Below are 27,861 nucleotides of genomic sequence, written 5' to 3' on the forward strand. Positions count from 1 at the left end.
TGCTACGTATTTTAAAGAAACCTCTGGCCAACTTCATGTCAATAAAAGCTTATAAAACCATTTTGTAACCAAAGTTGACTAAAATAAATCCAAAAATCATTTCTTGCGATCTTTTGAAGATTTGTGTACCAAGGGTCACTTTATTGTTAAAATCTCAAGTTTTAAGTTACGCAACTCAACTCATTTTAAGTCTAAGAGGGCGTTGCCGCGGTAAGTTATAACCAAAAAACAATTTCTGACTGTCTGAAATAAACTTTCGTTCCTTTATAGTTTTACAATACTAAGTAAAATATTTTTTTTAATATTTCAAGCCATTTCTTTTTAACAATAACTACTAAATGCGACATAACGTAAGTCTCCTCTCAGCTTGGACTTTTGAATAGATCTTGTTTTGTATGAGTTTAATTAGTCCTATACAAAGGGCCATTTATTGTCCTTGGACCTAGGACGGTGTCTTAAAGTATATTTATGGTCATAATCTTTACGAATCTGCTTTATTCAAATATTTTTTTGAAATAAATAAAGGAAAATGACATTAATTATCAGTTTTATTTCGATTCAGTGACATTTTTTTTAGTTGGATGCTCTTTGCATGAGATGGTTAGGGTTGAGGTTGGAAACTCAAATGTCATTGAATTGTATAAAATATGTTTTCTAATAGTTGTTATTATAATTTTAGATTTAAGAGCAAAAATATAATTCTTTAGTTAGGAATACTAGTTGATGGCCTATGTACAAAATGGACTAATTGTACCTAGAGTCACTGATTTTAGAATCCTTTGACTTGACGGAATTTTATATTTTAAGTAATTATATCGTTGTCAAAAGGAAGTAAAGGTATGAAGTGATCATACTAAAAATCTGGGTAGAGGTACACGAATCTCCCTTAAATAGGTTTGTAACAGGAATCTTTTAAAATCCAACCACAACCACAATCTTTAGCTGCCATATTCATTTAACTATGATCATAATGCAATGCTTAAGTGAAATATTAGAATGCAGATGATGAAAAATAGGAAGTTAAAAGAATATAGTATATTAAATATTACTTTACAGTAAAAGATGTTAAATCAAAATCAAACATAAGATAATGATTAGATGATCTATGACCAAAAAATGGTAGTAAAATTTTTATTTTAATATCTTCACTTCTAAGTCAGAAATATTTTTCATCTCGTGTATATTTATTGTCCCCTAACTTCTTAAGATATTAAATTTTTTAAACTAAACCAACAAAACTTCAATAACTTCTGATACTTAATGTCAGGAGTATTTCTTTCCACTTTCAAATTTCGCGAAATTATTTCACTTTTCTTGTTTGCTTCTTCTAGTTCATTATCAAGAATATTTACTCCAAAATCAATTTCATCATATCTTTTACCATTTAAATGGTAAAAGCTATGATGAAATTGATTTTGGAGTAAATATACTTGATAATGAACTAGTTTTGGTATTAGTTTTATTTGTCTTGGAGAGGTTTTTTTGACATTTTTATTATAACTTTCATTTCAAGTGTATCAGTTAAAGTACGTGATTTTCCCTCGTATCTTTTCGTAATAGTTGTCTTTCCTAATTTGGCTTTTTCGTAATAGTTGTCTTTCCTAATTTGGCTTTTGGGTAGGTTGTATTATTTTAGTTGAAACAATTGATGTTGATGGCAAATTGCAAGGAGTGGTTTTAACTTTGATAATATCATTAAAAACGCAAACTTAATATCCACTATTGGGTTATCAACAACATTTGCAGCCAAGAAATAAATTTCAGTAAAAATATTTTCAATAAAGGGAAAAAACCCAATACATTTAAGACTGTTAATCATATTATTTGGTACAAAAGCATGAGAAGCTTGACCAACAAGGTATAATATATCATAAATTGTAACTTTAACAGTATTTCCTAGAGATATCATCCAATTATTCATAGCATTGCTATAAAGAAATTTTTAATAGGGGTTGCATTTTGTGGGTTGCGTGAGGATGAAATGTCATTAAAATTACGCCAGAACAGCTCAATAATAGATATGTTCACATGAATTTCATGATTATCCATTAACAAAAGAACTGGTTTTTCAACCAAAGGTCATACATTAGGAGGAGCACCATTCAGCATGTGTTCCTTAAATTTAGCACATGGAAATACAAGTAATGGTGGGATGTTATTTCCAGTAGCATTAATTGCTGAAATGGTTATTGCACTGTTGCCTCATTCTGCTCTAGTAATTCTTCCTACACGTTTTTGCCTTTTGAAGCTATGATTTTTTGGTGGTATGTGAACTGTGGAAAATCCTGTTGCATCACAGTTTTAAATGTTTGATGGTTCAAAATGATAATATATTGAAACATTTTTATAACTTTTACATAATTCTTATGGTTTCTTTATTTAATCCAGAGGATCTTCCAATAAACATTAGCTGTGGTTTTACTTTAGTTTATCATAGCATCTTCTTGAGAAAAACATCAACCTAGCTCCTTCATATTTTAAACAAAAACATATTAACGGAAATGATTATATATTTTTCTGCCTTCCTTATGGATCTATAGAAATTAAGTAAAGTTATATAATCAACCTGATTATCAAATTGCTACAGCTGCCAACTAACTTAATCATTAAAATTGATCATCAGGCAACTATACATAAGTACATGAATTTTATGATAGTTTTCATAAAACTGGCCTCTTTAAGTTTGTAAAATGTCAAAATCCAACATGGACCAGTCAAAGGTACAATGTCCTACGCTGGTCAAAGGTACACGAGATGGGTTTCTTTAACAATTATCATATCAATCCCCATTTAAGTTAAGAAATTATCATCTAAACTTTTCCATAACCAAAAAAGGTGGTACTAAAGCGTTAAAATCATTAAAAAAAAAGATTTTGGGATTTTTATTTCAACATATGTAGAATTCAATTCTGGTTTCAAATATCCATAACTTTGATATGTTTTTTTAATAATATTAAGAGATGTAAGATTTTTAAAAAACCAGGTATAACTTTATTCGCTTAGCAACGATTTAGCAACGCCAAGCAAGATTTTATTTTGCCCCAAAATCTAGCAATATATCCATGTTTTTAAACAGGGGGTCACATTGAATATTGCAAATAATTTTTTTTTTTATAAAATGTCTTAAATCCATTAGCTAAAACCACATTATTTTCATTAAATCACAACTGCAAGTTTCAAATTCTAAAATGAATCAGACACCTAACTACAAATACAATAATTGATTGTTTGGTGCTGTTCCTTATTTATTTTATTTAGAATTATAAAAACGTTTGTTAAGTATATTAGTTGGTTTTTAAAGATGCCAAAGTCTTTAAAAGCAAACAAAAATATGAAATTTAAAGGTAACAGATTCACAAAAAACAACAAGCTTGACGATAAAACCATGCAATTCAAAAAACCTTGTTCAAATGAAAAAAAACTTAAAAACAAAAAATTCAGTAGTTCATTTAGTAACAACGATGATTATAACATTCTTATAAACTTTTCAATTCTTCAGAATGAGCTTTTTGTCCTAAATGTAGGAAAACAGTAACTTTATCAAATAATTTCCAAAAGAGGAAGGGATTTTCGTATCTTTTATGTTTAAATTGCACAAATTGTGACTGGAAATATGAATTTGAAAGCACATAGAAAACAAATAAATTTATTTTAGGAAAAGCTGTAAGCTGCATTAATTATCAAATGGTTATAGCTTTTTGTGAGATTGGTCAAGGTTATCAGGGAATCCGTACATTTGCAAACATTATGAACATGCCAACACCATTATCATTTCCTGGATATCAATTATTAAATAATAAATTACATACTTTTTATAACGATGCAGCTTCAGAAAGCATGAGCAATGCAGTTTTAGAAACAAAGAGTTTACTTGCTACCAATACTTTTGATAAAAATAGCATTACAAATTGCCAGGTCTCAGTTGATGATACATGGCAAAAACGTGGGTATTCGTCAATGAACAGTGTTGTAACTTTGATTTCAAGAGAAAATGGAAAGTGTTTAGACACAGCAGTTTTATCCAAATGTTGCAAAAGATGTACCATGTGGAAAGGGAAAAAAAACGAACCAGGGTACCTGAACCGGCAAAAAAAATCATATCTGCTAAGCAAATCACAAAACATCTTCAGGTTCTATGGAGGTTGCTGGTGCTATTTTAATGTTTCGTCGATCAATAAAAAATTATGGTTTGCGTTACACTTCATATAATGGTGATGATGACACATCATCTTTTAATGAAGTCAAGTCTTCTAAACCATATGGCGAAGAAATAACAATTGAAAAATTCGAATGTGTTGGATACGTTCAGAAGTGATTAGGTACACGATGCCGCAGTTTGCTTCAATGTATAAAGGGAAAAATACTAAGTGATGGAAAAAAATTAAATGGAGCAGGAAGATTGATAGATAAAGTTATAAATGGAAATTAGGCAGAATAAACTATTATACCCAATGAAGAAATCTGTTTGAGCTGTGTTATTTCATAATAGTAATATAAGTAATCCCATCGAACGCCATCAATTCTGCCCTCAATCCAAAAACAGTTGGTGCTTGTGGCAAACAGATAGGTTTAATAATCAAAACAAATACAAACCCACATTGAATATACCATTGTCAATCAAAGCTGTTCTTCTCCCAATTTTTCATGATCTTTCAAGCGATGAAATACTTTCCAAATGTTTACACAGACAAACTCAAAACAACAATGAAGCTTTAAATTCTATAATATGGAAAAAATGCCCCAAAACTATTTTTTTGGAAAAAGGTTTTGTAGATTAGAGTTTCATCTGCAATACTAAAGTTTAATGAAGGTATTACTGGTATTAGCAAAGTTTTTGAACGTTTAAAAATTCCTGTCGGGCAATTTATGAATAAAGGATTTATTAAAAAAAACAGTGAACGAATCAGAAATATGAGAAGATCATCGAAAAAAGTAATACAACAAAGAAAAATCCTTAAAAATATAAGAAATTACTTAGACATTGAAAATGAATCAGAAAAACAACCAGCTTATTCTATTGGTGGTTGGTAGTAGACTGGGAAAGTTTATTGTTTTTAAAATGTGTTTTTTGCCATTTGAAAATTTTCAATATACACGATTACGCAGAATTAAATATCTCAAGATCTAAAGGTACAATTACAATGAAATTTTCAAAATATACTCATTATATTCCTATGCAGCAGTTGTAATAGAATTAGTTTCTAATACAAAATAGTTCATAAAAAAATGCCTGATATGTCCCCACCTGGCACCCTCAGCTGGTTCAAAATGGTAAAATTGCCTTTACTCCTAAACTATATGCATACAGTAGATGAACCTAGTCAGGGTTGGTACCCAAAAACCCAAACCCAAAAACCCACCCAAAAACCCAAGAGAAAAAACCCACCAAAAACCCAACTTGCTGGGTTTTTGGTCTCAAGTTTTTCATTTATAACTTTTTCGTTCTCAAATTAGTTTGCATTTAACACAATAGGTTAGATACCGCTCAACAATTATCCTAATGATAATGAAATAAGGAGTTTAGTATTATACATTTCATAAATAAGATATTTTTATTTCCCCTTGGAACAGCAATATTTAAACTTAAAAATTTAAAAATCATCAAACAAAATCATCAAAGAATTTCTTCATCAGCAATTGTGCATCTTCATCTTAAATGTCTGTAAATTCGTACAAGCGTTTCAGCTTTTTTTATTCCTAAGCGATTTTAATTTTGCTCCAAATCATACCGAAGGATGAGAAAAATCTTTCTATGGATCCAGAACTAGCAGGATAAGTGTGTAACTGCCGTAAAAACCTTACAAAATTTGCAGGTAATTTTGAAGACATAGACTCCTTCATTTCTATGACTCTCCACCAATTTGTTGCTGAGATTGTGCTTTTTACACTATCATTAAATAAATATGTAGGAAAAGAATTAGCATCTTTTAGTTTAAATGCATAGTAACTAGGCATAAATTCAGGATAGATTTCATTCAACCATTCCACAGCTTCTTCTTCTTGACTTCTATTCAATGTTCCTCCTAAGTAAATATTGTATATTTTATCATATTAGTATAACATATCATTATATAAGTAAGGGTATAAGATTAGTAAATTTAAACAAAAATTTTAATATTGGGGAACTCTATTATTTGTTTAAATTTGATCACATTCAATTTTTTAATTTTTTTTACAATTTTATGGTATGTTATCTTCATATTTTGGATTTGTTAATTTAGCCAGAAAATGACATGGAATGATTGCTTTCTTAAACCTCTTTAAAAGATCATCTTTGTACAGAGCCAATTTTTTATCATGTATGAGGCTTTGCCAAATCTCAACTGCTTCAGACAACGTTGTATCATCTGCCTGCAACTACACCAAACACAGTAACTTAGTTTATAATTATGTAAATAAAGTTAATGGTGCCAGAAATATGTAGTTTTGATATATTTACTATATTCAAATTTAATACATCTAGCAAATAACTAAATAAACTAAATTATAAACCTTATCTAATGCAGCACCAATAACTTTTAGTTGTGCTTGTAAATTAATTGCTTCTCTCTGTATTGAAAGATTGTCAATTAATCCATTATGGATACTATGAGCCATTATAGGATCATTACTGACTGTACTCCAACCATCTTGAGTTAGGGTAACAGCACAATCATCAGCAAGACCACTTTTCATTGAATTGGTTACTTCTTTATTTACCTTTGCTAAGAGTTCTGAAGATATCTGTTTTCTATTTGGTGGCTCGTATCTATGTCTTAGTTTTTTAATTAGTTTGGTAAATTCAAGATTTTCTACTACTTTGAATGGTATATTTGCTGAAAAGTAAAACCTTGCGACTTGCAAATCCAGTTCATCCTTTTGATTACTTGTTGTTGTAGCAACAAAGTTAGAAATGGATGTTTGTCGTTGCATGTTGACTGGATTTGAATGAAAAATTGAAGAAAAAGAAGTATCACTAATAAAGCTGAAACAAACTTGTTCTTCATCTTCTGATTGGTTAGACTTATTTGATGCTGCAGATATAGATGACCTTGACTCTAAAACTGATATATTGCTAAATATATCAGTTCTGTGGAATCATTTGCACTTCCTTTTTTTTTTCTTCTGCATTTGTCCAAATGGCTCTTAATCCTTTCTATTTTTTTAGTTATGCTCTCTTTGCAATAATTATATTTACTCTATTTGGTTGATCACCTAATATGGTCACTTCATTCCACTCATTAGCCTTATTTCTTTCTCCTGAATTATATTTTGGTATGTTGAAGGATATGTAATCTACTTATACTTTACATTTAACTAAAATTTTGAAAAGATATCTCTATTCAAAGTTATATTAATATTTGAAAAAAATGTAATCTAATTACTAACTTAGCTATTGTATAAGTCAACATACCTATAAAAATGAAAATAGCTTTTAGATAACTATAAGTTAATCCAAATTTGTCAATAAAGATTTGTATCAAATTAGAGATTTGGTTTTAGCAAAAACCCAAAAAACCAATAACCCAAAAATCCAGCAAAAACCCAGTTGGGTAGGGTTTTGGCTCAAAAACCCGGGTTTTTGCCAACCCTGATTCTAGTACAACTCCTATATCAATATGGACCTATGTTATTATAAAGTTTTGGAGCAAATAAATGACCCTATCTTGAGATATTGCATTCTACGTATTTTTCTTTTTATCTGTTTTTAGATTTGGGTAAGCGAGGCAAAAAAAATTTTTTTTTTTTGTCACAAATTATTTTAAAATTTGTTTATTTTAGTTTTTTTATATATAAAACTTCTAATTTGCAAATACATTATTTAACGTTTTAATAATAGCTTTAGTACCACCTTAATGTTAATATCATACATTAACCAAACAACTTTTTATGACAGGCTTATTATCAAAATAAGATAAACCCAAATATTTACTTTTTAAGAGCCATAAATTATAATTTCTTATGGATCAACATGATCTATCCCAAGCATGATCTTTTACGTTAAGAAGAGTCGTCATAAACTAATATTTCAAATTGCACTTCATATTTTTTCAAAATGATAATAGTAGGCCAACAGGACGAAGTGACTAAAGGTACAACGTGGTCAAAGGTACAACAGGTTCCCCTATTTATATTTTACTGTTAGCAGACCAGATTGTTGGAAAACAGGTTTATTGATAGTTGGTGCCTTTTTAACTGATCGCTTAAATTGTCTGAGTACAGTTGAAAGTGGCTTGAAATCAATTATTCCATCTCGGTTTTTAATAATCATTTTAATGATGACACCGTCTGACTCAATGAATTTCAGAGAGAAGGAGCTGAAACTTTCGTTCAAAATATTTGTATCCATCCAAATAGACCGTGTATTCTCGGCAGCCAGCCAACATCCTTGGATGCCATGCAAAATAGTGATATAATACTTTCAATAATCTTCGGAAAGACGGCAACAGTCTTCTCTGCTTAAAACTTTTGGACATCGTCTACTCGCTGAGACCCGCTGTCCAATTTAATCTTTATCAGTTCTGTTGATGGTGGTAATATTCCTCATCCAGTCAATAAATACTTCATCCACAAGTAGAAGTCGTATTTATTGCCTCACCAAATGTAAAACTCAGTGTTGATTGCGTATCCTCTTTTAGAAACGATGTATTTTTTTAAAATTTATTTTGTCATCTTTAATAAAAGAATTTAGGTTTACTCTCTTGTTCTTTCAATTCAGTTGCATAGTGTGTTTAAAAAATATTAACTCTTATTTGCGTACTCTAATTGTTATTTTTTGTCTAAATTAAAATCAGGTTTAGTTTGACTTATTTTACAATTCGATTCGACCATTTCTTTTGTTGCAACTAGTTTAGATTCGTAATTTACAAGTCGTTTTATAACTGTATAGTATAGCTTACTTAATTATTTTTAATTATTTTTAAACTATGGGAAAGTGATTTTGTTTAAGAATTTTGCATTAAGAACTACTAGATATACTCCTTCAGATTGCATTAGATTTCTTTTCTCTAACTTCTTAGTCACCTAATCGACTCTGTTGTGCAGTTAGCAAACAACTTACAATATTATCAAGCAAAAAACTTGACATTTTTAAAGACAGAATTTACTATAAAATATTTGCAATATTATAAGTATTTAAGTTATCAAAAGTATCATTCAACGTTTTGTAAAATTTTCTGGTTCCTGAAGCATCAGATTGTCCTCGCAATGTCCATGCACTAATAATAGTCGCGATTTTTGCTACTTTACGTGTATATTTTGCGGTAACCGATGCGGGAGGGAAATCTTGAACCAAGCAACAACCGCTTCTCTTATTTTGAGTTTTTGATTGAAGAGCAGAAAGTATAAAAATCTTAAAAACCTAAGATAGACAAACCGCATGAGGCGACAACTGGGTTCACAATTTAGAGTGCAAAACTTTCATCTAAATTTCAAAATCGTGAGTGTCACTCACGCCACAAAATGCTCAAGAATTTGATTAGGAGTGCAAAGAAGTTTTTTTTAGAAGTGCATCAGAAATTTTTTTGGTAGATGTCAGTCTGAGTTGTAATGAATATATGGATCGAAGTTTTAAACTTAGTTATACCATTCCTTTCGGTGTAAGAGAAATAGTCTTCCGTAAACTTATCGAGTTAGTTCGCAAAACTTTGAGTGACATTATAGCCAACAGGGGAGATATTATCTCAATGCCACTCGATTCTTACATAAACATAATTCCCCTTGATATGATATAAATAAACGCATCATATATATAATACTGACAGCATTTTTCAAGTTCTTTCTAATTCTTTTTCTGAAGAACTTAGTTCTATGCAGAAACTCTGTTACTTTTCAAAGGATGCTTTTAAAATATTGAGAATCAGCAATTTCGATGAGAAGTACTAACTCTCAAATAATTCCACTTAATAAACGTGATTTAATGTCACCTGAACCCCTTTTTAGATATGAACAGTCTTAAACTGCTTTAAGTTAGAAAAAAATCATGTCGAAAGTAACTGAAGAAAAGAAAAATTATTACGGAGTTCAAGAAATTAAGTAAAATTGAATCATTTTAGTTAAATTAAGGAAATAAAACGCAAAATACATTAAATAAATCACTATGTGAACAACCTCAATTTTTCTCAATAATATTATTAGTGTTGCTGTTATTATTGTTCTTCTTGTTATCATTGTTGTTGTCATTGTTGTAGCAGTTTTTGTTGTTCTTTTTATTACTAATAATATTACTATTATTATTGTTATTATTATTATTATTTATATTATTACTATTATTATTATTGTTGTTGTTGTTGTTGTTGTTGTTGTTGTTGTTGTTGTTATTATTATTATTATTATTATTACTATTATTATTATTATTATTATTATTATTATTATTATTATTATTATTATTATTATTATTATTATTATTATTACTATTATTATTATTAATATTATTATTATTATTATTATTATTATTATTATTATTATTATTATTATTATTATTATTATTATTATTATTATTATTATTATTATTATTATTATTACTATTATTATTATTATTACTATTATTATTATTATTATTATTATTATTATTATTATTATTATTATTATTATTATTATTATTATTATTATTATTATTATTATTATTATTATTATTATTATTATTATTATTATTATTATTATTATTATTATTATTATTATTATTATTATTATTATTATTATTATTATTATTATTATTATTATTATTATTATTATTATTATTATTATTATTATCAGTGCTCGAAGTGAGGCGGGATGGGGCGGGATGCCATCCCGTTACCTTTTTAAATTTTGAAAACCATCCCACTCCTTTTTTAATGCATGTTTTGGGGTGGGATGCCATCCCGGTACATAATAAATTAATGGAAATTTTATTTTATTTTCCTCCTATAAATAAACTTGTAAAAACAATTTTAAAGTTTGCGGCAATATGCGAATTTAAATGAACTAAAGTCTCAGTTGTTATTTAAAAATTTGCGGTAGAAAGTTCAAAAACTAAATTGATAATTATAAAACATTGCGTCTTTTCTTTTGTATTTTAAATAAAAAGTTACCAAGCAACAAAAAGCGACATTGGCTTTTTTTTTCGTTAAATTATCATTAGAGTTTTTTTTGGTGAAATAAAATATAGTACACAGTAGATTTACTCAACATTAAATGTTATGATTTAAAAAAAATTTACTTATTATAAATATGGATAAATGGCTAGCAAGCGGAAGGAAAAGAAAGTTAAGCAGTGATAGTTCTAAAAGTAATTTAGAAAATGACACTGAAATAAATAAAGAAGTGACAGATTTTTCGAGTATTGAAACTTGCCAATCCTTTCCTCAATGTGATGGTATTTTTCTAGATTACTGGTCTGTTTTACAGTGGAAGGAGAAATTAAAAACATTTGACTGGTTGACAGTTTCATTAACAGGTCTTGGTTGTTCTGTTTGTAAGTCAGCAAGTAATTTAGGTGCCGAAAAATCTCAAGGAATAAAATTGGCTAGCGAGTGGACGCTTGGCAACGTTAAGGAGTATGGCGAAACAAAAGAAAAAAAACAACAATCAATGAGGAAAAAGCTTTCAAGCCATAAACTATCAGTTGCACACAAAAGGCTAGTAAAATTATTTCTCAGTCCAAAAAAAACACCATAGAGATGTTTAGTTCAAAAATGCAGATCAATCAGCACGAAACTACCTACCGCATATTTCGCACTGTTTATCACATTGCAAAAAGGAATCGTCCATTTTCTGATTTGAAAGAACTAATATTATTACAGGTAGAAAATGGTTTAGACATGGGACGTATTTTACAATCTGATCACGCATGCGCTGATATGATTTATCACATTGCAAATGAAATGCGCACTAAGCCTGTAAAATATATTCTTCATAACGATAGTAAAGTAGGGTTTATGATAGACGAATCTACCACGATGAGCAAAAAGTCTGCTCTGTCAATCTGCTTGAGAGTGAACATTCCAGAAATAAATATTGTCAATAGTATCTATTTTGATCTTATCGAATTAAAAAATACAGAAGCCTCGTCTATTGCAAACTCTTTTATATGTGCTTTACACGATTTTGGTTTTGACAACAATTTTTTATTACGTAATTGGGTGTCTTTTGCATGTGATGGTGCTTCTAATATGCTTGGCAAAAAGGCAGGCGTGGCCCAGTTACTTTTGAATCAGTTTCCTAATTTAATTTTATGGCCTTGTAGCAATCACCGATTAGAGTTAGCAGTAAATGATGTTGCGCGCGATATCTTACCAATTTGTCACATGAAAAGCTTTTTGATAAATTATATTCCATTTACAGTGCATCTCCTAAAAACAAAAAAGAACTGAAAACTGTTGCTATGGCTTTAAGTGTAAAACTAAATTCCATTGGACGAATTCTAGGCACTAGATGGGTGTCGTCTAGCGCTCGATCTGTGATGGCTGTTTGGAATAATTATGCAGCATTGTATCAACACTTTCATGAATCTTCATTGGATTTAAGGCGTAATGGAGGAGATAGAGTCCAATATGCAGGTATTAAAAATAAATTATGTGATATCAATCTCATACTCAACATGGGACTAAGATGCTTTAATAGAACTAGAACATCTTTCTAAAAAATTACAAGATAGGCAAACTTCTTTAACTGATGCACATCGGCTTATCACCTTAAAATACCATATATTTCAATCAATGAGAAATAATTCAGGTGAATATTATTCGCAAACGCAGCTTGCAGCAGAAAAGTTTGAATTTAAAGGCGTCAAACTACAGATCAGAAAAGTTTCTAAAATTAATCAAAATGAATTTTTTAGTAAACTAAGTGAAAATCTTGATTCTAGAATGTTTACAACTAGAGCTGCGCATAAATCTTTACAAGACAAAGAAAATGATCCAAACAAATAAAAATAGGATAATTTAATAAAAAATTTACAAATTTTTGATTAGCCACAATGGTTTGCAGACCAAGATCCATGCTTTGGAGATAACGATATTAGACAATTAGCAAAAACTTTAAATATTTGTGAAATTACGGCAGTCCAAGGGTTTCGTGAATACATTTCCACTGGTGACTGTAATAAAACCCCATGTCTAATACATTTCCACTGGTGACTGTAATAAAACCCCATATCTAATACATTTCCACTGGTGACTGTAATAAAACCCCTAATAATCTTCAGCCTCTGAGAACTGCTATAAATACCTTGATTGTTTTAACAGCTGAATGTGAGCGTTCTTTTTCTACTATGAATATAATCTTATCTTCCTTGCGAAACTCTTTATTAATAAAAACTGTGTCGAGTTTAATGTTCATTTCATTAGTAGGTCCACCAATTACGCATTTCGATCCAAAGGATTATGTCATTAAGTGGTTTGGGAAAGGACATCGCGATGCTAATTTTAGGAATTGTGAAGCGCCGGCATTAAAGTCTAAAATGAAAGTGAAACATTTTGGAAGATATTCTGACTGAATTTTTTTTCAATTATTTAAAAATTGGTAAATATAAAAAAATAAGACTTGTTTAAAAATAAAATGTTTAAATATACCATTGTTTTTTGATTGCTTAATGACGTTTGATATGAAACTCAGCTCAATATTTTACGGTGACAGTCTCTTAAGAATATAACGGACCTCAAGTTGTTTTTTTAATATAGGTTTTTTACTATAGGGATACTCTAGGGATTTATAATTCCTTTATTTAATCTACACAAAATACGAAATCTATAATTTTAGGATAAGTGGGATGGTGATTAGAAAATATTAAAAACCATCCCGCTACCTTTTTTTTCCCACTTCGAGCACTGTGTATATATATATATATATGGGCAATTCCACGGCGGAAACTGAAAAAGTAGTCAAATTTTAAACTCTTTTTTGTCAGTTTTTAACAAATGAATATTGATGTAGACACATGAAAGTTTATTTAAAATATACCTTTAGTTCTAAAATAAATGTATTTAAGTCATTTTTATGGCTCCGAAAGTTACGGTTTTTCTCATTGATGCATGTTAAAAAAGTACCACTGTAAAATGTTATTTTACCCATGATTTTTTTTGTATATTCCGAAATATTTTAAAGTGATAATGGAGCTAAGATGTTCAATTTCTTGTTGGTCAGATTTTTTTCTTCAAAAGATAAATATATTTCAAAAAAATAATAAAATAACTTTTGCAATTTTCATGTAACGTAAGTTAACAAAAACATGATCAAGTTCTGTTTTTTCGAAAATTTAGTTTGAAAACTTAAATTTTGTAATATTATATGTGAAAGAATATTAAATCTTATAATTATACATTAAGATTTTTGAATAACGATGCTTAGTTAAGGCACATTTTCATTTTGAATTTGTGTAACGTAAGTTAAAACTACATTTATTTCCAAAAGTTTTAGCGCTTTTTTCGTAAAGTTTTTTAACATAAAAAAAACGATTTTCATCGCAACTCCCAAGGGGTTTGAAAAAAACAAAAAATTTTTAAAGTTACGGTTGTTTATAAAGACGAAAACTATTTTACATCGCAATTCCCTAAAGGTTTTTTTTTTTTTATTCTTTATACGCCAATAAGTTTTGATTAATTAAAAGTTATTCAAGCAAAACTTAGCAAAATTTGCTTTGCATTTTAAAATGGCTAAAAGTTCTAAACAGAGAGTTAAAACTTATCAAGCTGCTTATCGCCAGCGTGATTCCGAACGGAAAAAAAATATGAATTCTGATCACCAAAAAGCTCATCGTCAACGAATAAAACAAGATCCGGAAAAAAAAATGAAAGAAAGAGAAAAAATAAAGGAAAGAGTCCGAAAGTATCGAATCAAAAAGAAAGATTCTTCAAAAACAGTTAATTTTTCTACCATTATGAGTGTTCAAACAAAAGGGAAATTGCTCAAGAAAGTCTAGAAATCATTGCCCAAAGATCCCGCACAACGTTACGAAGTCCTAGCCACATTGCTGAATGGATCATTCAACAAAGAAACTACTCTTCCATTAAATAGCGTGAATAATCCAGCTTTAACTGAAGTAGAAATAAAAGTAAAAAGGTTCTACTGCGAAGATGACATTAGTCGACTGTCTCCAAATGTTAGGGACTTTGTATCAGTAATTGAAAATGGAAAGAAGATTAAGATCCAAGTTCGTCACCTTCTTTTAACCATGAAAGAAGCGTACCAACTTTTTAAACATGATCACTTAGATATCAAGATTGGATTAAGCAGGTTTTGTGAATTACGACCAGTAAACGTTCGATCTATCGCAAATTTGCCTCATAATGTATGCGTTTGTACTTACCACGAAAATATGCGATTTGCTTTGGATTCCTTGGTGAAAGTTGATCGTTTACTGTTGTCTAACATTAAAATTGGGAAAGATATGTCTCAAAATTTTGTTTGTAAGGACTCATTAAATGATTGTTTCTACAACAAATGCAACAAATGCAAAGATCTAAAGTTTTTCCAGCAATTCCTGGCCACCATTGAACCCCTTAACTTTGAAACAAGTTGGTACCAATGGCAGAAACCAAATGAAAAGCGTTACGCTGTAATCGAAAAAGTTAAAAAGTTTGGAAGTGGTAAAGAATTGATTGCTCACATGAGTATGAGAGAAAAATTCACAACTCATGCCAATATCAAGGGTAACCAATCTAAATGTTTTAAACTAAGCATTACTAAATCCATGAATCCATCATTGAATGTTGCTACTATTCAGGTTGACTATGCAGAAAATTTTAAGTGTTTTAGTCAGAATGAGCCTCAAGCAGCACACTATGGCCAAAATCATATTTCTCTTTTAACTGCAGCTATTTGGCAAAAAAATCTTAAAACTTTCACCATTGCATCTGACTCTCTGGATCACACAAAGACCTCCTTAATTACAAATTTGGATAAGTTATTGGAGTTTATTTCATTTAATACCCAAGAAATTCACATTTTAGCGATAATGCTACATCGCAGTTTAAAAATAAAGTCGTGATGAGCGCAATAATGCACTTTGAAAAGAAATTTAACAGAATAATATTTTGGCATTTTTTTGCAGCAATGCACGGCAAAGGAGTTGTCGATGGCGTTGGGGCTACTGTAAAACGTTTGGCAACCAACAGAGTAAAGTCTGGAAAAATTGAAATCCAATCAGCTAATGATTTTGTGAATGCTATTCAAGACATAAATGTCAAAGTTCTATATTTGTCAGAGGAAGAAAAGTCAGCGCGAAATTGTGCACTCAAACTATCTCAAATTATCCAGCAAGCCAAAAAAGTGAAAGATATCTCTAAATCCCACTACTTTTATGTCGGTAAGATCCAGATCATAGCAGAAAAAACTTCACCGTGACGTGTTTAGTATTTAAAACAAATAAAAAGATGTAACCATTTTTATTTTAAATTATATTCTTATTCACTTTATATTTTTGTTTTCCTAAAACAAATGGTTTGTAAATGGAATTAAGGGGGCGTCCTTAAAGTATGTCACCCAATATTTGTCAATTTTAACCCCTGCCTCCTGTCACAAACGATCAGATATACATGCACCCCTCTCTCATTAAAAGTATGTCGCATATTTTAGCACACACACACACACACCCCCCCCCCCCAAAAAAAAAAAATAATAATAATAATAATAACACAAAACAACCAACAGCAAGCAAACCTTTTTTCACGTTATTGAAACTAAATGAAATTAAATATTTTGATTCCATCCACTTTGGTGTTTTCAAAGTTGTTCGAGCAGTTTTAGCGTCAAAATCTTTTTAAAAGATTTTAATGTACTCTCGCCAGCCGAATAAACAAGAGGGGACGTTTATTAATTCTTTAATTTTTTTCCGAATCCTCGGAGCTTATTAGGACCCCCCACCCCCACCCCCCCGTTTAATAATTTTGAAGCAATATAAAATATTTTCTTATTTTTTTACTTTGAGAAAAAGTTTCTCTCAATATTAGATGAAAATATGAACAACCAACCAATAAAAATATTTTAAGCTTTTTAAAACTTTGACCTTCCCGTTTTATTAAACGTTATTATTAAAGTTTATTAGATTTTAGAAAAGTTTCCGACCCTCCTGTTTATTAAGACCCCCACCCCCTCCCGTTTATTCAGCAGGGGAGAGTAAATAGTTAGCAGCATTTTAAAAAATTAAGCGGGCACATAAAAATTATAAGTTTAAGTAAAATTTTCGAATAACTGTAACATTTTCTTATTTGAATAACTCAATAAAAATTAATAAAGTTGTCATACCAAATGTAATTTTTTAAGTTGCTCTTGCGCTTCGGAAAAAAAGTGTTAACAATTTAAAAACTTCATTAATATCTACAAAAAAATCTGTCAGTAGAGAGTCACCAGTTATTGAAAATTACTTTTGTTAATTACTTTGAATGAATGAGTTTTAATACAACTGCCGTTCTTTTGTTACATAACTCTAAAAAATCTATCACGAAATAATAGATATAAAAATTCCACAAAAATAATCGCAAGGTAACGTAAGTGATGTAACGTAAGTTAAAAACCTAGTATCAAGAAAACAAGTATATCTTTCTTTGCCGGTCACCTCTGATAATTTTTTTTTTATCATTGTAATTAGTATTGAATTCTCAACATCTTGTAAAAATTTCTAACACGATCCTGATTAATTGTTCGCAAATATTCGACCTAAAAGTTGCAACACTTTTTTTACCTTGTTTTCTGCGTAACGTAAGTTAAGTGGCATTTTCGGTAATAAATTCGCCCTCTTTTAGCCAGACTCAAAACTTTTTAGCTTGTTTTATTCTTTAGACTGACAGCTTTCATAAAAATCAGCTAAAAATTTAATTTAAAGTTTAAATATGCAAATATTTAATAAAGTTGTTGCGCGTGTAACGTAAGTTAAAAATGGAATTGCCCATATATATATATATATATATATATATATATATATATATATATATATATATATATATATATATATATATATATATATATATATATATATAGTTTTAGTATTGAGGAAACCAAGTTTGTTTAAAATAATTAGTTTTGTCAGTATTTGTAAAAAACCTTAATTTTCATTAAAATTTAAGAAAAAAGATAAAATTAAAAAATAAAATATGAAATTAAAAAAATAAATAAATATATAGTATTAAAAAGAAATAAAATTAAAAAATAAAATAAAATTACATTGCAGTATAGCATCATCCCCAAATGGTGTCAAAATAGGATTCAATGATTTTGGTGGTAATATCTGCAGAACGCTTTTAATTTCCTGTGACGGAACAGGAGTTTGACTAGGACCTCCGCCAGTTTTGTTTAGCTCTTTTCTTTTACTAAAATCCAAAGAATTGGTTAGAAAAACCCCATATTATTAACTTTAAAGTAATATCGACAAGAAAACATGTTGTAAAAGTCTGACAGAGAGAAGTTCAGCACTGTATAAACTTTACTGGTAACCATACAGTTTGGACAAGAAAATCATTGTCCCACAATTCATATTTTAATAACATTTTTCGATATAAATAACGTTTGCTAAATGTACACCAGACTTCTTTTAGATGTCTAAAACATGTCTTATGTTTACTGGGTGCTTGCCTATAAAAATAATCTTTGTTTTTTTTCTTTATTTGGTACTTACAAATCAACGAATTGTTTTGCTTTTTGCTTTGAGTTCATCCAGCATTTCTTTAGTTCTTTTTGATCTCTTTTAGCTCCGATGCCTTGGCTGTTGAATAATTGCGTTATTTCTTCCCACAAAGATTTTTTTTTTTAAGGGAGACATCCGTTTTCTTTTCTTCGATGTCTTTGTAGTCTTTGATTATATTGATCAAAAGTGATTTTTCTTGCTGACTGAAAATTCGTCTTTTAGAATTCATTTTACAAATATTTACAAAGTAAGCAAAAAGTCTATAGTGGATATGCATTTTGAAATTTTTGTTCTTTTATATGATGAGCAATTCCGATCATAAATATTTACGACAAAATTTTCATTTTGATAAAAGGAAACAGAATAGGCAATAAACAAAAAAAACAGACTATAATAACACATTTATTTGTTATCTTTTCCTTTTCACTGCTTTAAAGTTGTAAAAGTGTCATGATTAACTAAACTAATACCTGTAGTTAAATTGTAATTTATATTGTCATATGATTTATATATTGATCGTATATTATACAAATATCATTACACGAATTTGTTTCAGTAAAAGGTGTTTCCCGTAAAAAAAATCCATTGCCCCTATTGGTTGCGAAGTGCATTTTCCGATAAGCGCCCAGAATTCAACGCCTCGACTATTTTTCAAGTTCGACTTTCTCAAACACGAACTTGAAATTTTCAAGTCTTGTTTACGCGTTCGCTCAAGTCAATTTTTCAAGTCTGACTTGACAAAGTCGAACTTGAGATTTCAAGTCGAACTTGACTCAAGTTCGGTTCTTGCATTCCACCCTTAGTTGCTCCACCTGAGCTGCATCTTCTCATTGGAGCAGTAGATAAAATAGCAGGATTTCTTTTAACTGAATGGGATGGTTTTGATTTGTGGTTGAAAAGACACTATATAATTAAAAGGGGATATCATGGAGTTGGATGGGATGGCAATAATGCAAATAAAATTTTAAAATTGATTGATGAGCTTCAGTTTGAAGTGCAACTTAAAGTACTATATCTACTTCCTGTAATCCAAAGCTTAAGAACTTTTAAATCTGTAAAAGAAGCTTGTTTTGGAAGAAATCTCAATTCTGACTCAGAACACAAAATATCATTGTTTAAAGATGCTTTTCTATGCCTACAAGAGACAGCTTTTTCTCTAGGAAAGACACTAACAGTGTCATGGAAAATCCATATTACATGCTGCCATGTTTTTCCTTTTGTAAAGCATGCAGGTTGCGGCTTGTCAAAGTATGCAGAACAGTGTGGTGAGGCAATTTATGCAAAGTTTAAGCCTACTTGGCAAAGATATAAACGTAATATAGATCATAAAGATTATGGAGATAGATTGAAAACTGCTGTTGTTGATTCTGGAATTAAAAGATTATAATATTGTATAGTTATAGGAACTATACTTTGTAAAAATTTTCATTTTCATTTTATTGTAAAGTAAAGCTGTCTTAGAAAAAGTTGTGGGATTGGAGCAAACAGAAAATTATAACTCACAATTTAAGACACCCTCTGCCCACCTGTGTTAAATAGGTTTTCAAAAAAAACTTTTTTACTAACCTAAACTAAATCAAAATTAATCAATAAATTTCAAATTTCATTCAAAAATACTTTGGCATTCAGGATTTATGGACATATAAAATTAACATGCCCCTCATTTTTGTTGATGGGGGAGGGGGTTCAGAGTTTTGTGTTTTTTCCACTCTTAGCAAGTAAAACTAATTTTAAATATGATTAAATCAGTTTAGTATAATAAAAACAATACTTTATCAGTAAAAAAATCCCAGGTGACACTCCATCAAACCTAATATGTCTTCTGGTTCACAGTGAGTGGTGCCCTTTGCCATTCCAAGAGTTACTTGCTAATCCTCCGACTCACATACCTTGCACTTGGCCTTGATCTGACCATCCTCGTTTACCTTACCTGACACTCGCTATATGGGGGATCTTGACATGTTGATGACATCAGGGGCCTATCCTATAAAGCTTGTTACGCAAAACGCAAAAAAATTAGTAAATACGGACAATTTTTGCGTAAGTTAAAATTTTGCGTAATTACGCAATTTTCAAAACTGAAATCCTATAAAAAATGCGTATTTGCGGATTTTTCCAATTCGCAATGAAATGAGTAATTTTTGTGTAAAAAGGGAAATTTTAGCATTTTCGGCACACCAAAGGTAAACAAGGAATATACCTCGGAGAAAAGTTTTTTTTTTTTATCTGTGTTTTGTAAACAAATTTCATATCATTGTTTCAGAGATTTGCGTAAGAAAATAAAGGTTTTATATTTACATTATATATATTATATTCCTTGCTTACGTTGTGTACCAAAAAATGGGTCTGCATTTCTTACATTTAGAGGTAGAAAAGTTTGTGTACTCAGTGATTTATAATGCTCAATTTTTATTGATTAAAACTTAATTTTATTTATGAAGATGACAAACAAATTTCGGTCGATGACTAATTTGCTTATTAGCTTTTTTTATCGTAATGAGATAAAATAAAATTTTACTTTTAAACAGAAGTAGAATGGCATTTGCCTTTTCTGACCATTTTGTTTATATGAACGCACCTTATGTTAACATCCTAAACATACATTCTTAATCGTGTAAGGGTTCTTAGCAATTTTGATCATTTACAAATTTTTGCCTCAAGGAGGCAATTAGCACTGGCATTTTGGTTGACCATATATAGTAAAAATTACACACAGTAATGGTTGTTATAAAGTGAAACATAATACTAGTGCTTACTTACAAGTCTTTCAACATTTAGATCTAACACCTATTTGAATTATTCATTTAATATTAATTTGAATAATTACAAAAAAGTTTGAAGAGTTTGCTGACGACGGTTCTCATTCTGTGGCATTGGAACAGAAACCTCTTGAACAATATTGGCCTGAACACCTTCATCTTCCTGAAAATCAGCACCATCATCTCCTACAGCAATACACATGTTGTGAAGAACAAATGCACACTGAACAAGTTTTGTAGCAAAGTCCATATTTTTAACACGAAGTCCAGTGCTCAATGCATAGAAATGTTACTTAACAATTCCAAATGCTTGTTCAATACAATTTCTTGTGGAAATGTGAGCTTGGTTATATCTTGATTGAGGTCCATTTACTGCACCAGGGAAAGCAAAAATTAGCCAATCATTGCTAGGATAGGCACTGTCCCCTAAAATCACACAACCTGGGAAAGGCTGCTCACCAGATTCAAAGACATTCCAAAGTGTGGATTCTCGAAGTACCTAAAACATTAACATTACTTCAAATATTCTTGTAAATTACTCTGTACAAAATTGGAACGGTTTATTATATTAATATTTGAAAAAAAAATTAAATTTATGTAAACGCTCAAGAGACACCTTAACTAAAACCTCACCAAATTTGTATTGGGATCCTTAGTAACAACCACTTTCATTATGCTATATGATGTAATTATTGTAAAACACTTTTTATGGATGTATTGGAGTAAAACAGCATTAAAAAACAAGTGGATACCTAGTTTCTCAAAAAATAAGTTTACTGAAGAATTTTGAATTTCATATATCTATGTACTTTAATAGGCATCAGTCACTCTACAAAACAAAGGGATTGAAAGCTGAAGTATTTTCAAAGATGAATAAAAAGAGTCATTACACTCTAGTTTTTAACCCAATGTTTTGTAGAAAGATGGATGCCTATTGGGGCTGAACTATTTCAAATTTTTAATTAAAATCATTTCATTTAAAAATGTTTTAATATTTTAAATTCTTAATTAAAAAAATTTAAGTCAACAAAAACTTATATTTTCTACTTTTTATATTTTATTTACTTCCTTTAAGAGAAGTGGAACAAAATAAATGAAACTGAACAAATGAAATACAGATTAATAAATTTTGTCTAAATTTCAAATCAAAAAAGATTTTGTCAACTTTAAAGCTCATAACCCTGTGAATTTTGCAGCTACAGAGGTCCAACATACCATTTTAGAAACCTTAAAGCCTGCTGATTTCAAATATGTCAGATATGGTATAGATTGGGCCCATATTTTAGAGATACATTTGGTGCCATCACTCCAAAAGGAAGGCACAACCTATATCATGCCAAACATATTTGGAATCAGCAAGCTTTAAACTTTTCAAAATGATAAGTTGGACCTCTGTAGCTGCAAAATTGTCAGAGATATGAGCATTCAAAATTATTTTGTAATTTATAAAAACACACTTTGCTACAAGGTAAGATTAGATTAAGTTTTATGTGTCATTTTTTGCCAAAACAAATTTATTCTGATTTAACAAATTAAAGAAATTTTTGGACTTTCAAAATGCAGGACATTACAACTTTAAGCAAGTAGGCAACACTACATGTAAATAGACCCATACTTACTCTTGAATCATGCCAACATCCTGCTGCCTCGGATGAAAACTAAAAGGACTGAAGTTCTGGTCCACAAACTGCCATGAGATTTAAGCTGTGTGTATGGTGCCTGTTCACAAAAGGGGCTTCATCAGCACTTGTAGGATTTACCAGTACATGAGTGCCATTAACATAACCACACACACTTAGTATCCTTGCAATCTCAAAAAATTTCTGTGCAAGTCCACAAGAATTTTCAGGCCAATGAATGTATTTTTCTCTCAAGTCAAAGATTTCATCACAAATATTGTACACAATCCTGGAAAAAATAAAATTATTTGTATGTCAGAAAATGTTGATCAAAAATTTAACTTGATACATGGTTCAATTATAACTTTATAAAAAAATTTGTCTGTACAGATTTTACCAAGTAAATATTGGCTTGTTAACAAGTTATTATCTTATCAAGCCATCATGATGGCTGGGAGTTTTAGCAATCGCAGAAAGTTTTACCACTCTATTATAAAAAATATTATACAAGCTCAATAATATCAAACCAAAATGTCTTTTTAAAAATTGAATTTTTAAACATAACTTTATTACATAAATTTTAATATATATTAATAACTAACAAATACATTTCACCTAAACACAGTGTCAGTACTAATCTTGTGACAGTCTCACACAGCATGATAGAATGTATTGGTCCCAAAAAAATGTAGAAAAACTTTGCTTTGATCTTTGGCTGACAGGCTCTTGTTTCAACCAGTTTTAGGCTTTAAACAGTCATTCAAATACTCCTCCAGTAAAGTTACAACTTGTAGAGGAACTTTTTAACATTCACGAAAAGTCTTGTCATCAATATTTTCATCAGATTTTCTTTCATTTAACTGACGAGGCTGTCACTCTTGTAATTCTAGTTCCTCAAACATTCCCATTTCTAAGTCTTCATCTGATAAATAAGCTGCCATTTTTAGAATACTAAACATTTATTGAACTTAATAGAAATTTCAGATCTGTTACAATGATGAAGATTTAATCAAGTGAGCACATATAAACATAGATAAAATTTAGTGTGTTTGCATTAAAATTTGCCAGTTTATGAAATATTCACCATTAGTGGATATGAGACTGTGCTTTTGCTAAATGACAAACTTTAAAAATTTGATTTTTTTTAATGCCAGTTTGAAACATGGTTTATTCTATACTTATGATAATATTAATTTTATTTTTGCTTTTTTTTTTCCAATTTGAAAGTAAAGCAATTTATTTTTAAATTTAAAAGATTGTAACTAATATTAGTAAGATTATTAAATTGCTTAAGTTATCTAAAATGAAGCAATAAAACAATTTTTCCAGTAAATGCTAATTGAAGAGCGTTTTTTCAAAAGGGATATAAGTCCATTTTTGCTGAAATCGAGTTTTTTTTACTTTTGGATTCTATAGTGTAAATGGAACAAATCTAACTATAATAACATGGATAGAAAATTATTTATCCACTTTACTTTCAATATTAAAATCACCAAGTTTTTTCAAAAGGGCATAAGTCCCAGCATTAGAAAAAAGTATAGCAAAAACTTAAGTTCACGCTTGCGCAGTAGCAACTTCCGTAACAAATTTTATCTAAAAATGGTATCTAAAATAATAGATTCAGAACTGGAAATATTTTCTTACTCTCTAACCCCTGGACATGGTCGGAAAAGATCGAAAATAAGCAAAACAGGAGAGAAAAAACGCCAGAGATATTCATCTCTTGGAAAATTACCTGTCATAGCTTGTAGGCACAACAACAAAAGATGTAAAGCAGGCAATCTTGGCAACCTGGATATTGTTGGTGAGCTCAGTTGTATTACACTAGCCACTTTTGTTAGTTCAGAATTATTATAGTTAGCTATGAGTTTCAATCTATACTATGAATTTAAAATACAAATAATTCTTTATTATATCAATCTTGACATACCAAAATTTTTTTTAGGTTTTTTCCAGAAGCTGTACAATGAAGAATTAAAAGTTAAACAGGATAATTTTCTTCTGAAGTTTGTTAAATTAACTCAAGTTAAAAGACACAGGCCAAGGAATGAATATTTTTGTTTGAGAAAACATTCAATAAACTACAGTATTGCTGACAGAAGTTGTAAAACAGTTCCAGTTTGTAAAAAAACATTTCTTTCCATAACATGTGTTGGAATAAAAAGATTGCATAATCTTATAAAATATTACTATAAAAATGGGTGTCTGAGACCTGAAAAACGCGGAGGATTTAGACAAACGATAGGTGATAAAGAAATCACCAATTCAATAGTGAATTTTATAAGTCAATATAAAGGTTGTGTTTCACACTATGGGAGAGGGAAAAGTGTTAGAGTGTACCTTTCACCTGAATTAAATGTTGTAAAGTTATGGAGAAACTGGAAACTTCATAGAAACCAAGAAAATATGGGTATTTCATCACTTTCTAAATTTAAAAACATTTTTTACACAAAGTTTAATGTTGGATTTGGAAACCCAAGAACAGATATCTGTTCTTTTTGTGAATCACAAAAGAAGTTGATAAGAAAAACATTTGATACAAAGTTAAAGGGAGAAGAGTTTGCTAAATATCGTCTGCACAAATTAAGAGCAAAAAAATTCTACTCTCTTATGAAAGAGAAAAATGAAAATGTCATTAAAGTGTGCTTTGACATGCAACAAAACCAACCACTTCCTAAATTAAGTGTTAGTGAAGTATTTTATGCTCGACAAATTTGGCTCTATAATTTAACATTTGTTCGACATGATCAAATAGTACAAAACAAAGATAACATTTTTATTTATACCTGGTTGGAAACTCAGAGTGGTAGAGGATCTAATGAAGTTTCTTCAGCCCTGGTTCACTATTTGTCTAAGTTGGAAAAAGATTTAATTACAGAAAGAGGAGCTAAAGTGAAATTAGATCTACATTTATTTTCTGATGCTTGTTCATCACAGAACAAAAACTTTGTTGTTTTGTGTTGTTTGAAAAACTTTGTGGAAACGAGTGTTATGTTTAATGCTGTTAAACATTTTTTTCCAATCAGGGGTCATAGTTTTTTACCTCCTGATCGAGTTTTTGGGCGTATAGAAAAAGTGGTACGCAAAAAAGAAACCATTCTTTCTCCTCTGGAATATTACAAAATATTTTCAGAGCATGGAGCAGTGCAAAAACTAGGAGAAGATTGGTTTCTTAAAGATTACCAAAAAATGGCTAAACAGATTCTTAAAAAAAAAAAAGCCATTTCCAATGAGAGATCAGAAAATTATAATTTACTCTCAAAAGAAAATCGAAGTGCAAAGTGCATATTCTGCAGAGCCTTGTCTAGTTAGTTCTTTATTAAAAAAAGGACAGTTATTTGCAAAAATGACTGAAGCAATACCAAGACCATTAGAAAACAAAGTCAAAAAGGAAAAGAAAGCAGATGTAAAAAAGTTAATGGCTTTCTTTGAGGTACCATATGATGCAAAAGACTTCTATGCCTGTATTCTTGATGGTATTGAGGGAGTAATGCAGAATGATGTTGATGAGTTTGATGAAAATGAACCGTTTGTTTAAACTTAATAAAATAATTTTACTAAACTTTTGTTTTGTTTTTTTGTATTATAAAATGTTCTCTATTGTTGTCTTAAAATGAGATTGTCTAAAAATATGTACTAAAAGAATATAATATTAAATCCATTCAAATAATTTTTTGTCCCAAACATTAAGGGTTCATACATTAATGACGTCTCTGCTGAAAGGGGTACTAATGACGTCTCTGCTGAAGGGAGTATCAGTAAATTAATTCAGATGGTAATTATTGGTAAAATTTTGAATTAAAACAAAAATGTTTAATTAAACAATTTAATTATATCATAGGCATCTTTAATTCCTTAAAAACTCTTTAACCAATGTTTGATTAACTCAATTTAGTATTTTTATGAAAATAAAAAAACTGATCTGCAGCATGCTTTGAACTGGTATGGCTGAAAACCATCGAAAAACGTTTAAAATATTTTCGCTTTTCAAATCTCCATTAAACATATTTCTGGCATGAAACAACAGTTTTTTATTTTTTAAACAGCGTACGTATGAATTTTAAATTTTTACAAAAAAAGAAAAATCACAGAGAGGGTCTTCACTTATCATGTAACAAGGGATGAGGTGGTCAAAATATTAGGTGTGTTTTAAGAACTTACGTTACAAATTTGTAAGTCCATCCAAATAAACTTAATTCGCAAACAATTTAAAACATAACTTTGTCACAAATACTTATTTTTCTCTAAAAAAATGTGGACTTATGCCCTTTTTGAAAAACTTCTTACATTTTAACCCGTTATAAGTATACTTCAAAAAAAGAAAAATTTTAATTGTAAAATTATTTTTATGAAAATCACAATAAACTACCGCTTACAAAAAGAAAAATTTTTATTTGTTGAAAGTTTAAATAGATTATTAATTTTTTTTAGTTTTTTCAAAATATTTAAAATGTGACTTATATCCCTTTTGAAAAAACGGTCTTCAATTCCCTAAATATTACATCAATCTAAATTTCCATTCAGTAAAAAAAAAAAAGTTTGTTATTTAATGAATATTTAACCTCTTCCCCACTAATGTTGGAAAAATTATAAGACTTTTCTTTAGCTCATTTGCTCCTTTTATATAAGTTTACATATAGATAAAAAAAACCATATGATACAAAGGTGATCACAAATAATATATTTTGAAGATCAACACCATTTACATTTGCTACTTTTAAATCAACATGTTACTAATAAAATTTTTACTCTATTTATACTAGTTAAAGTCGTTAAAAATAGATAAATTAGTTTTTAATAGTCGCCAAAAATGTGCTGTATATGGCACACTTATGGTAATTTGGCACATAAAAACTTCCAGACACCACAATCACGCATGATTATAGGATCGGCGTGTCCCTTCATA

The 27,861-nt window shown here is 29.6% G+C and overlaps 1 protein-coding gene, 1 long non-coding RNA gene and 2 pseudogenes across 2 annotated transcripts; 2 read left to right on the forward strand and 2 right to left on the reverse strand.

Annotated features, from left to right (window-relative positions):
• Window positions 1–5,614: 5,614 nt before the first annotated feature.
• LOC149876987 (uncharacterized) lies at window positions 5,615–6,912 on the reverse strand (annotated as a pseudogene).
• A 4,727-nt stretch (window positions 6,913–11,639) lies between these two features.
• On the forward strand, window positions 11,640–13,635 carry LOC149876988 (E3 SUMO-protein ligase KIAA1586-like; annotated as a pseudogene).
• A 6,887-nt stretch (window positions 13,636–20,522) lies between these two features.
• LOC145190248 (uncharacterized) lies at window positions 20,523–24,073 on the reverse strand. The gene is made up of 3 exons (XR_016448338.1): window positions 23,571–24,073; window positions 22,956–23,244; window positions 20,523–21,835 (listed from the first exon to the last, which is right to left on the reverse strand). It is a non-coding gene; the product is annotated as an uncharacterized LOC145190248 (long non-coding RNA).
• Window positions 24,074–24,299: 226 nt separating this feature from the next.
• Window positions 24,300–27,040, forward strand: LOC149876989 (uncharacterized). Its single transcript, XM_090074546.1, has 2 exons — window positions 24,300–24,759; window positions 24,901–27,040. Exons 1-2 carry the CDS (start codon window positions 24,402–24,404, stop codon window positions 26,265–26,267), a joined length of 1,725 nt encoding a protein of 574 aa, XP_089930672.1. The 5' UTR covers window positions 24,300–24,401; the 3' UTR covers window positions 26,268–27,040.
• Window positions 27,041–27,861: the final 821 nt, after the last annotated feature.

Source organism: Hydra viridissima, unplaced genomic scaffold (genome assembly GCF_058129835.1).
Source record: "Hydra viridissima isolate aposymbiotic clone 2 unplaced genomic scaffold, HvirCarnegie_v1 scaffold_17, whole genome shotgun sequence".
NCBI classification, from domain to species: Eukaryota; Metazoa; Cnidaria; class Hydrozoa; order Anthoathecata; family Hydridae; genus Hydra; species Hydra viridissima.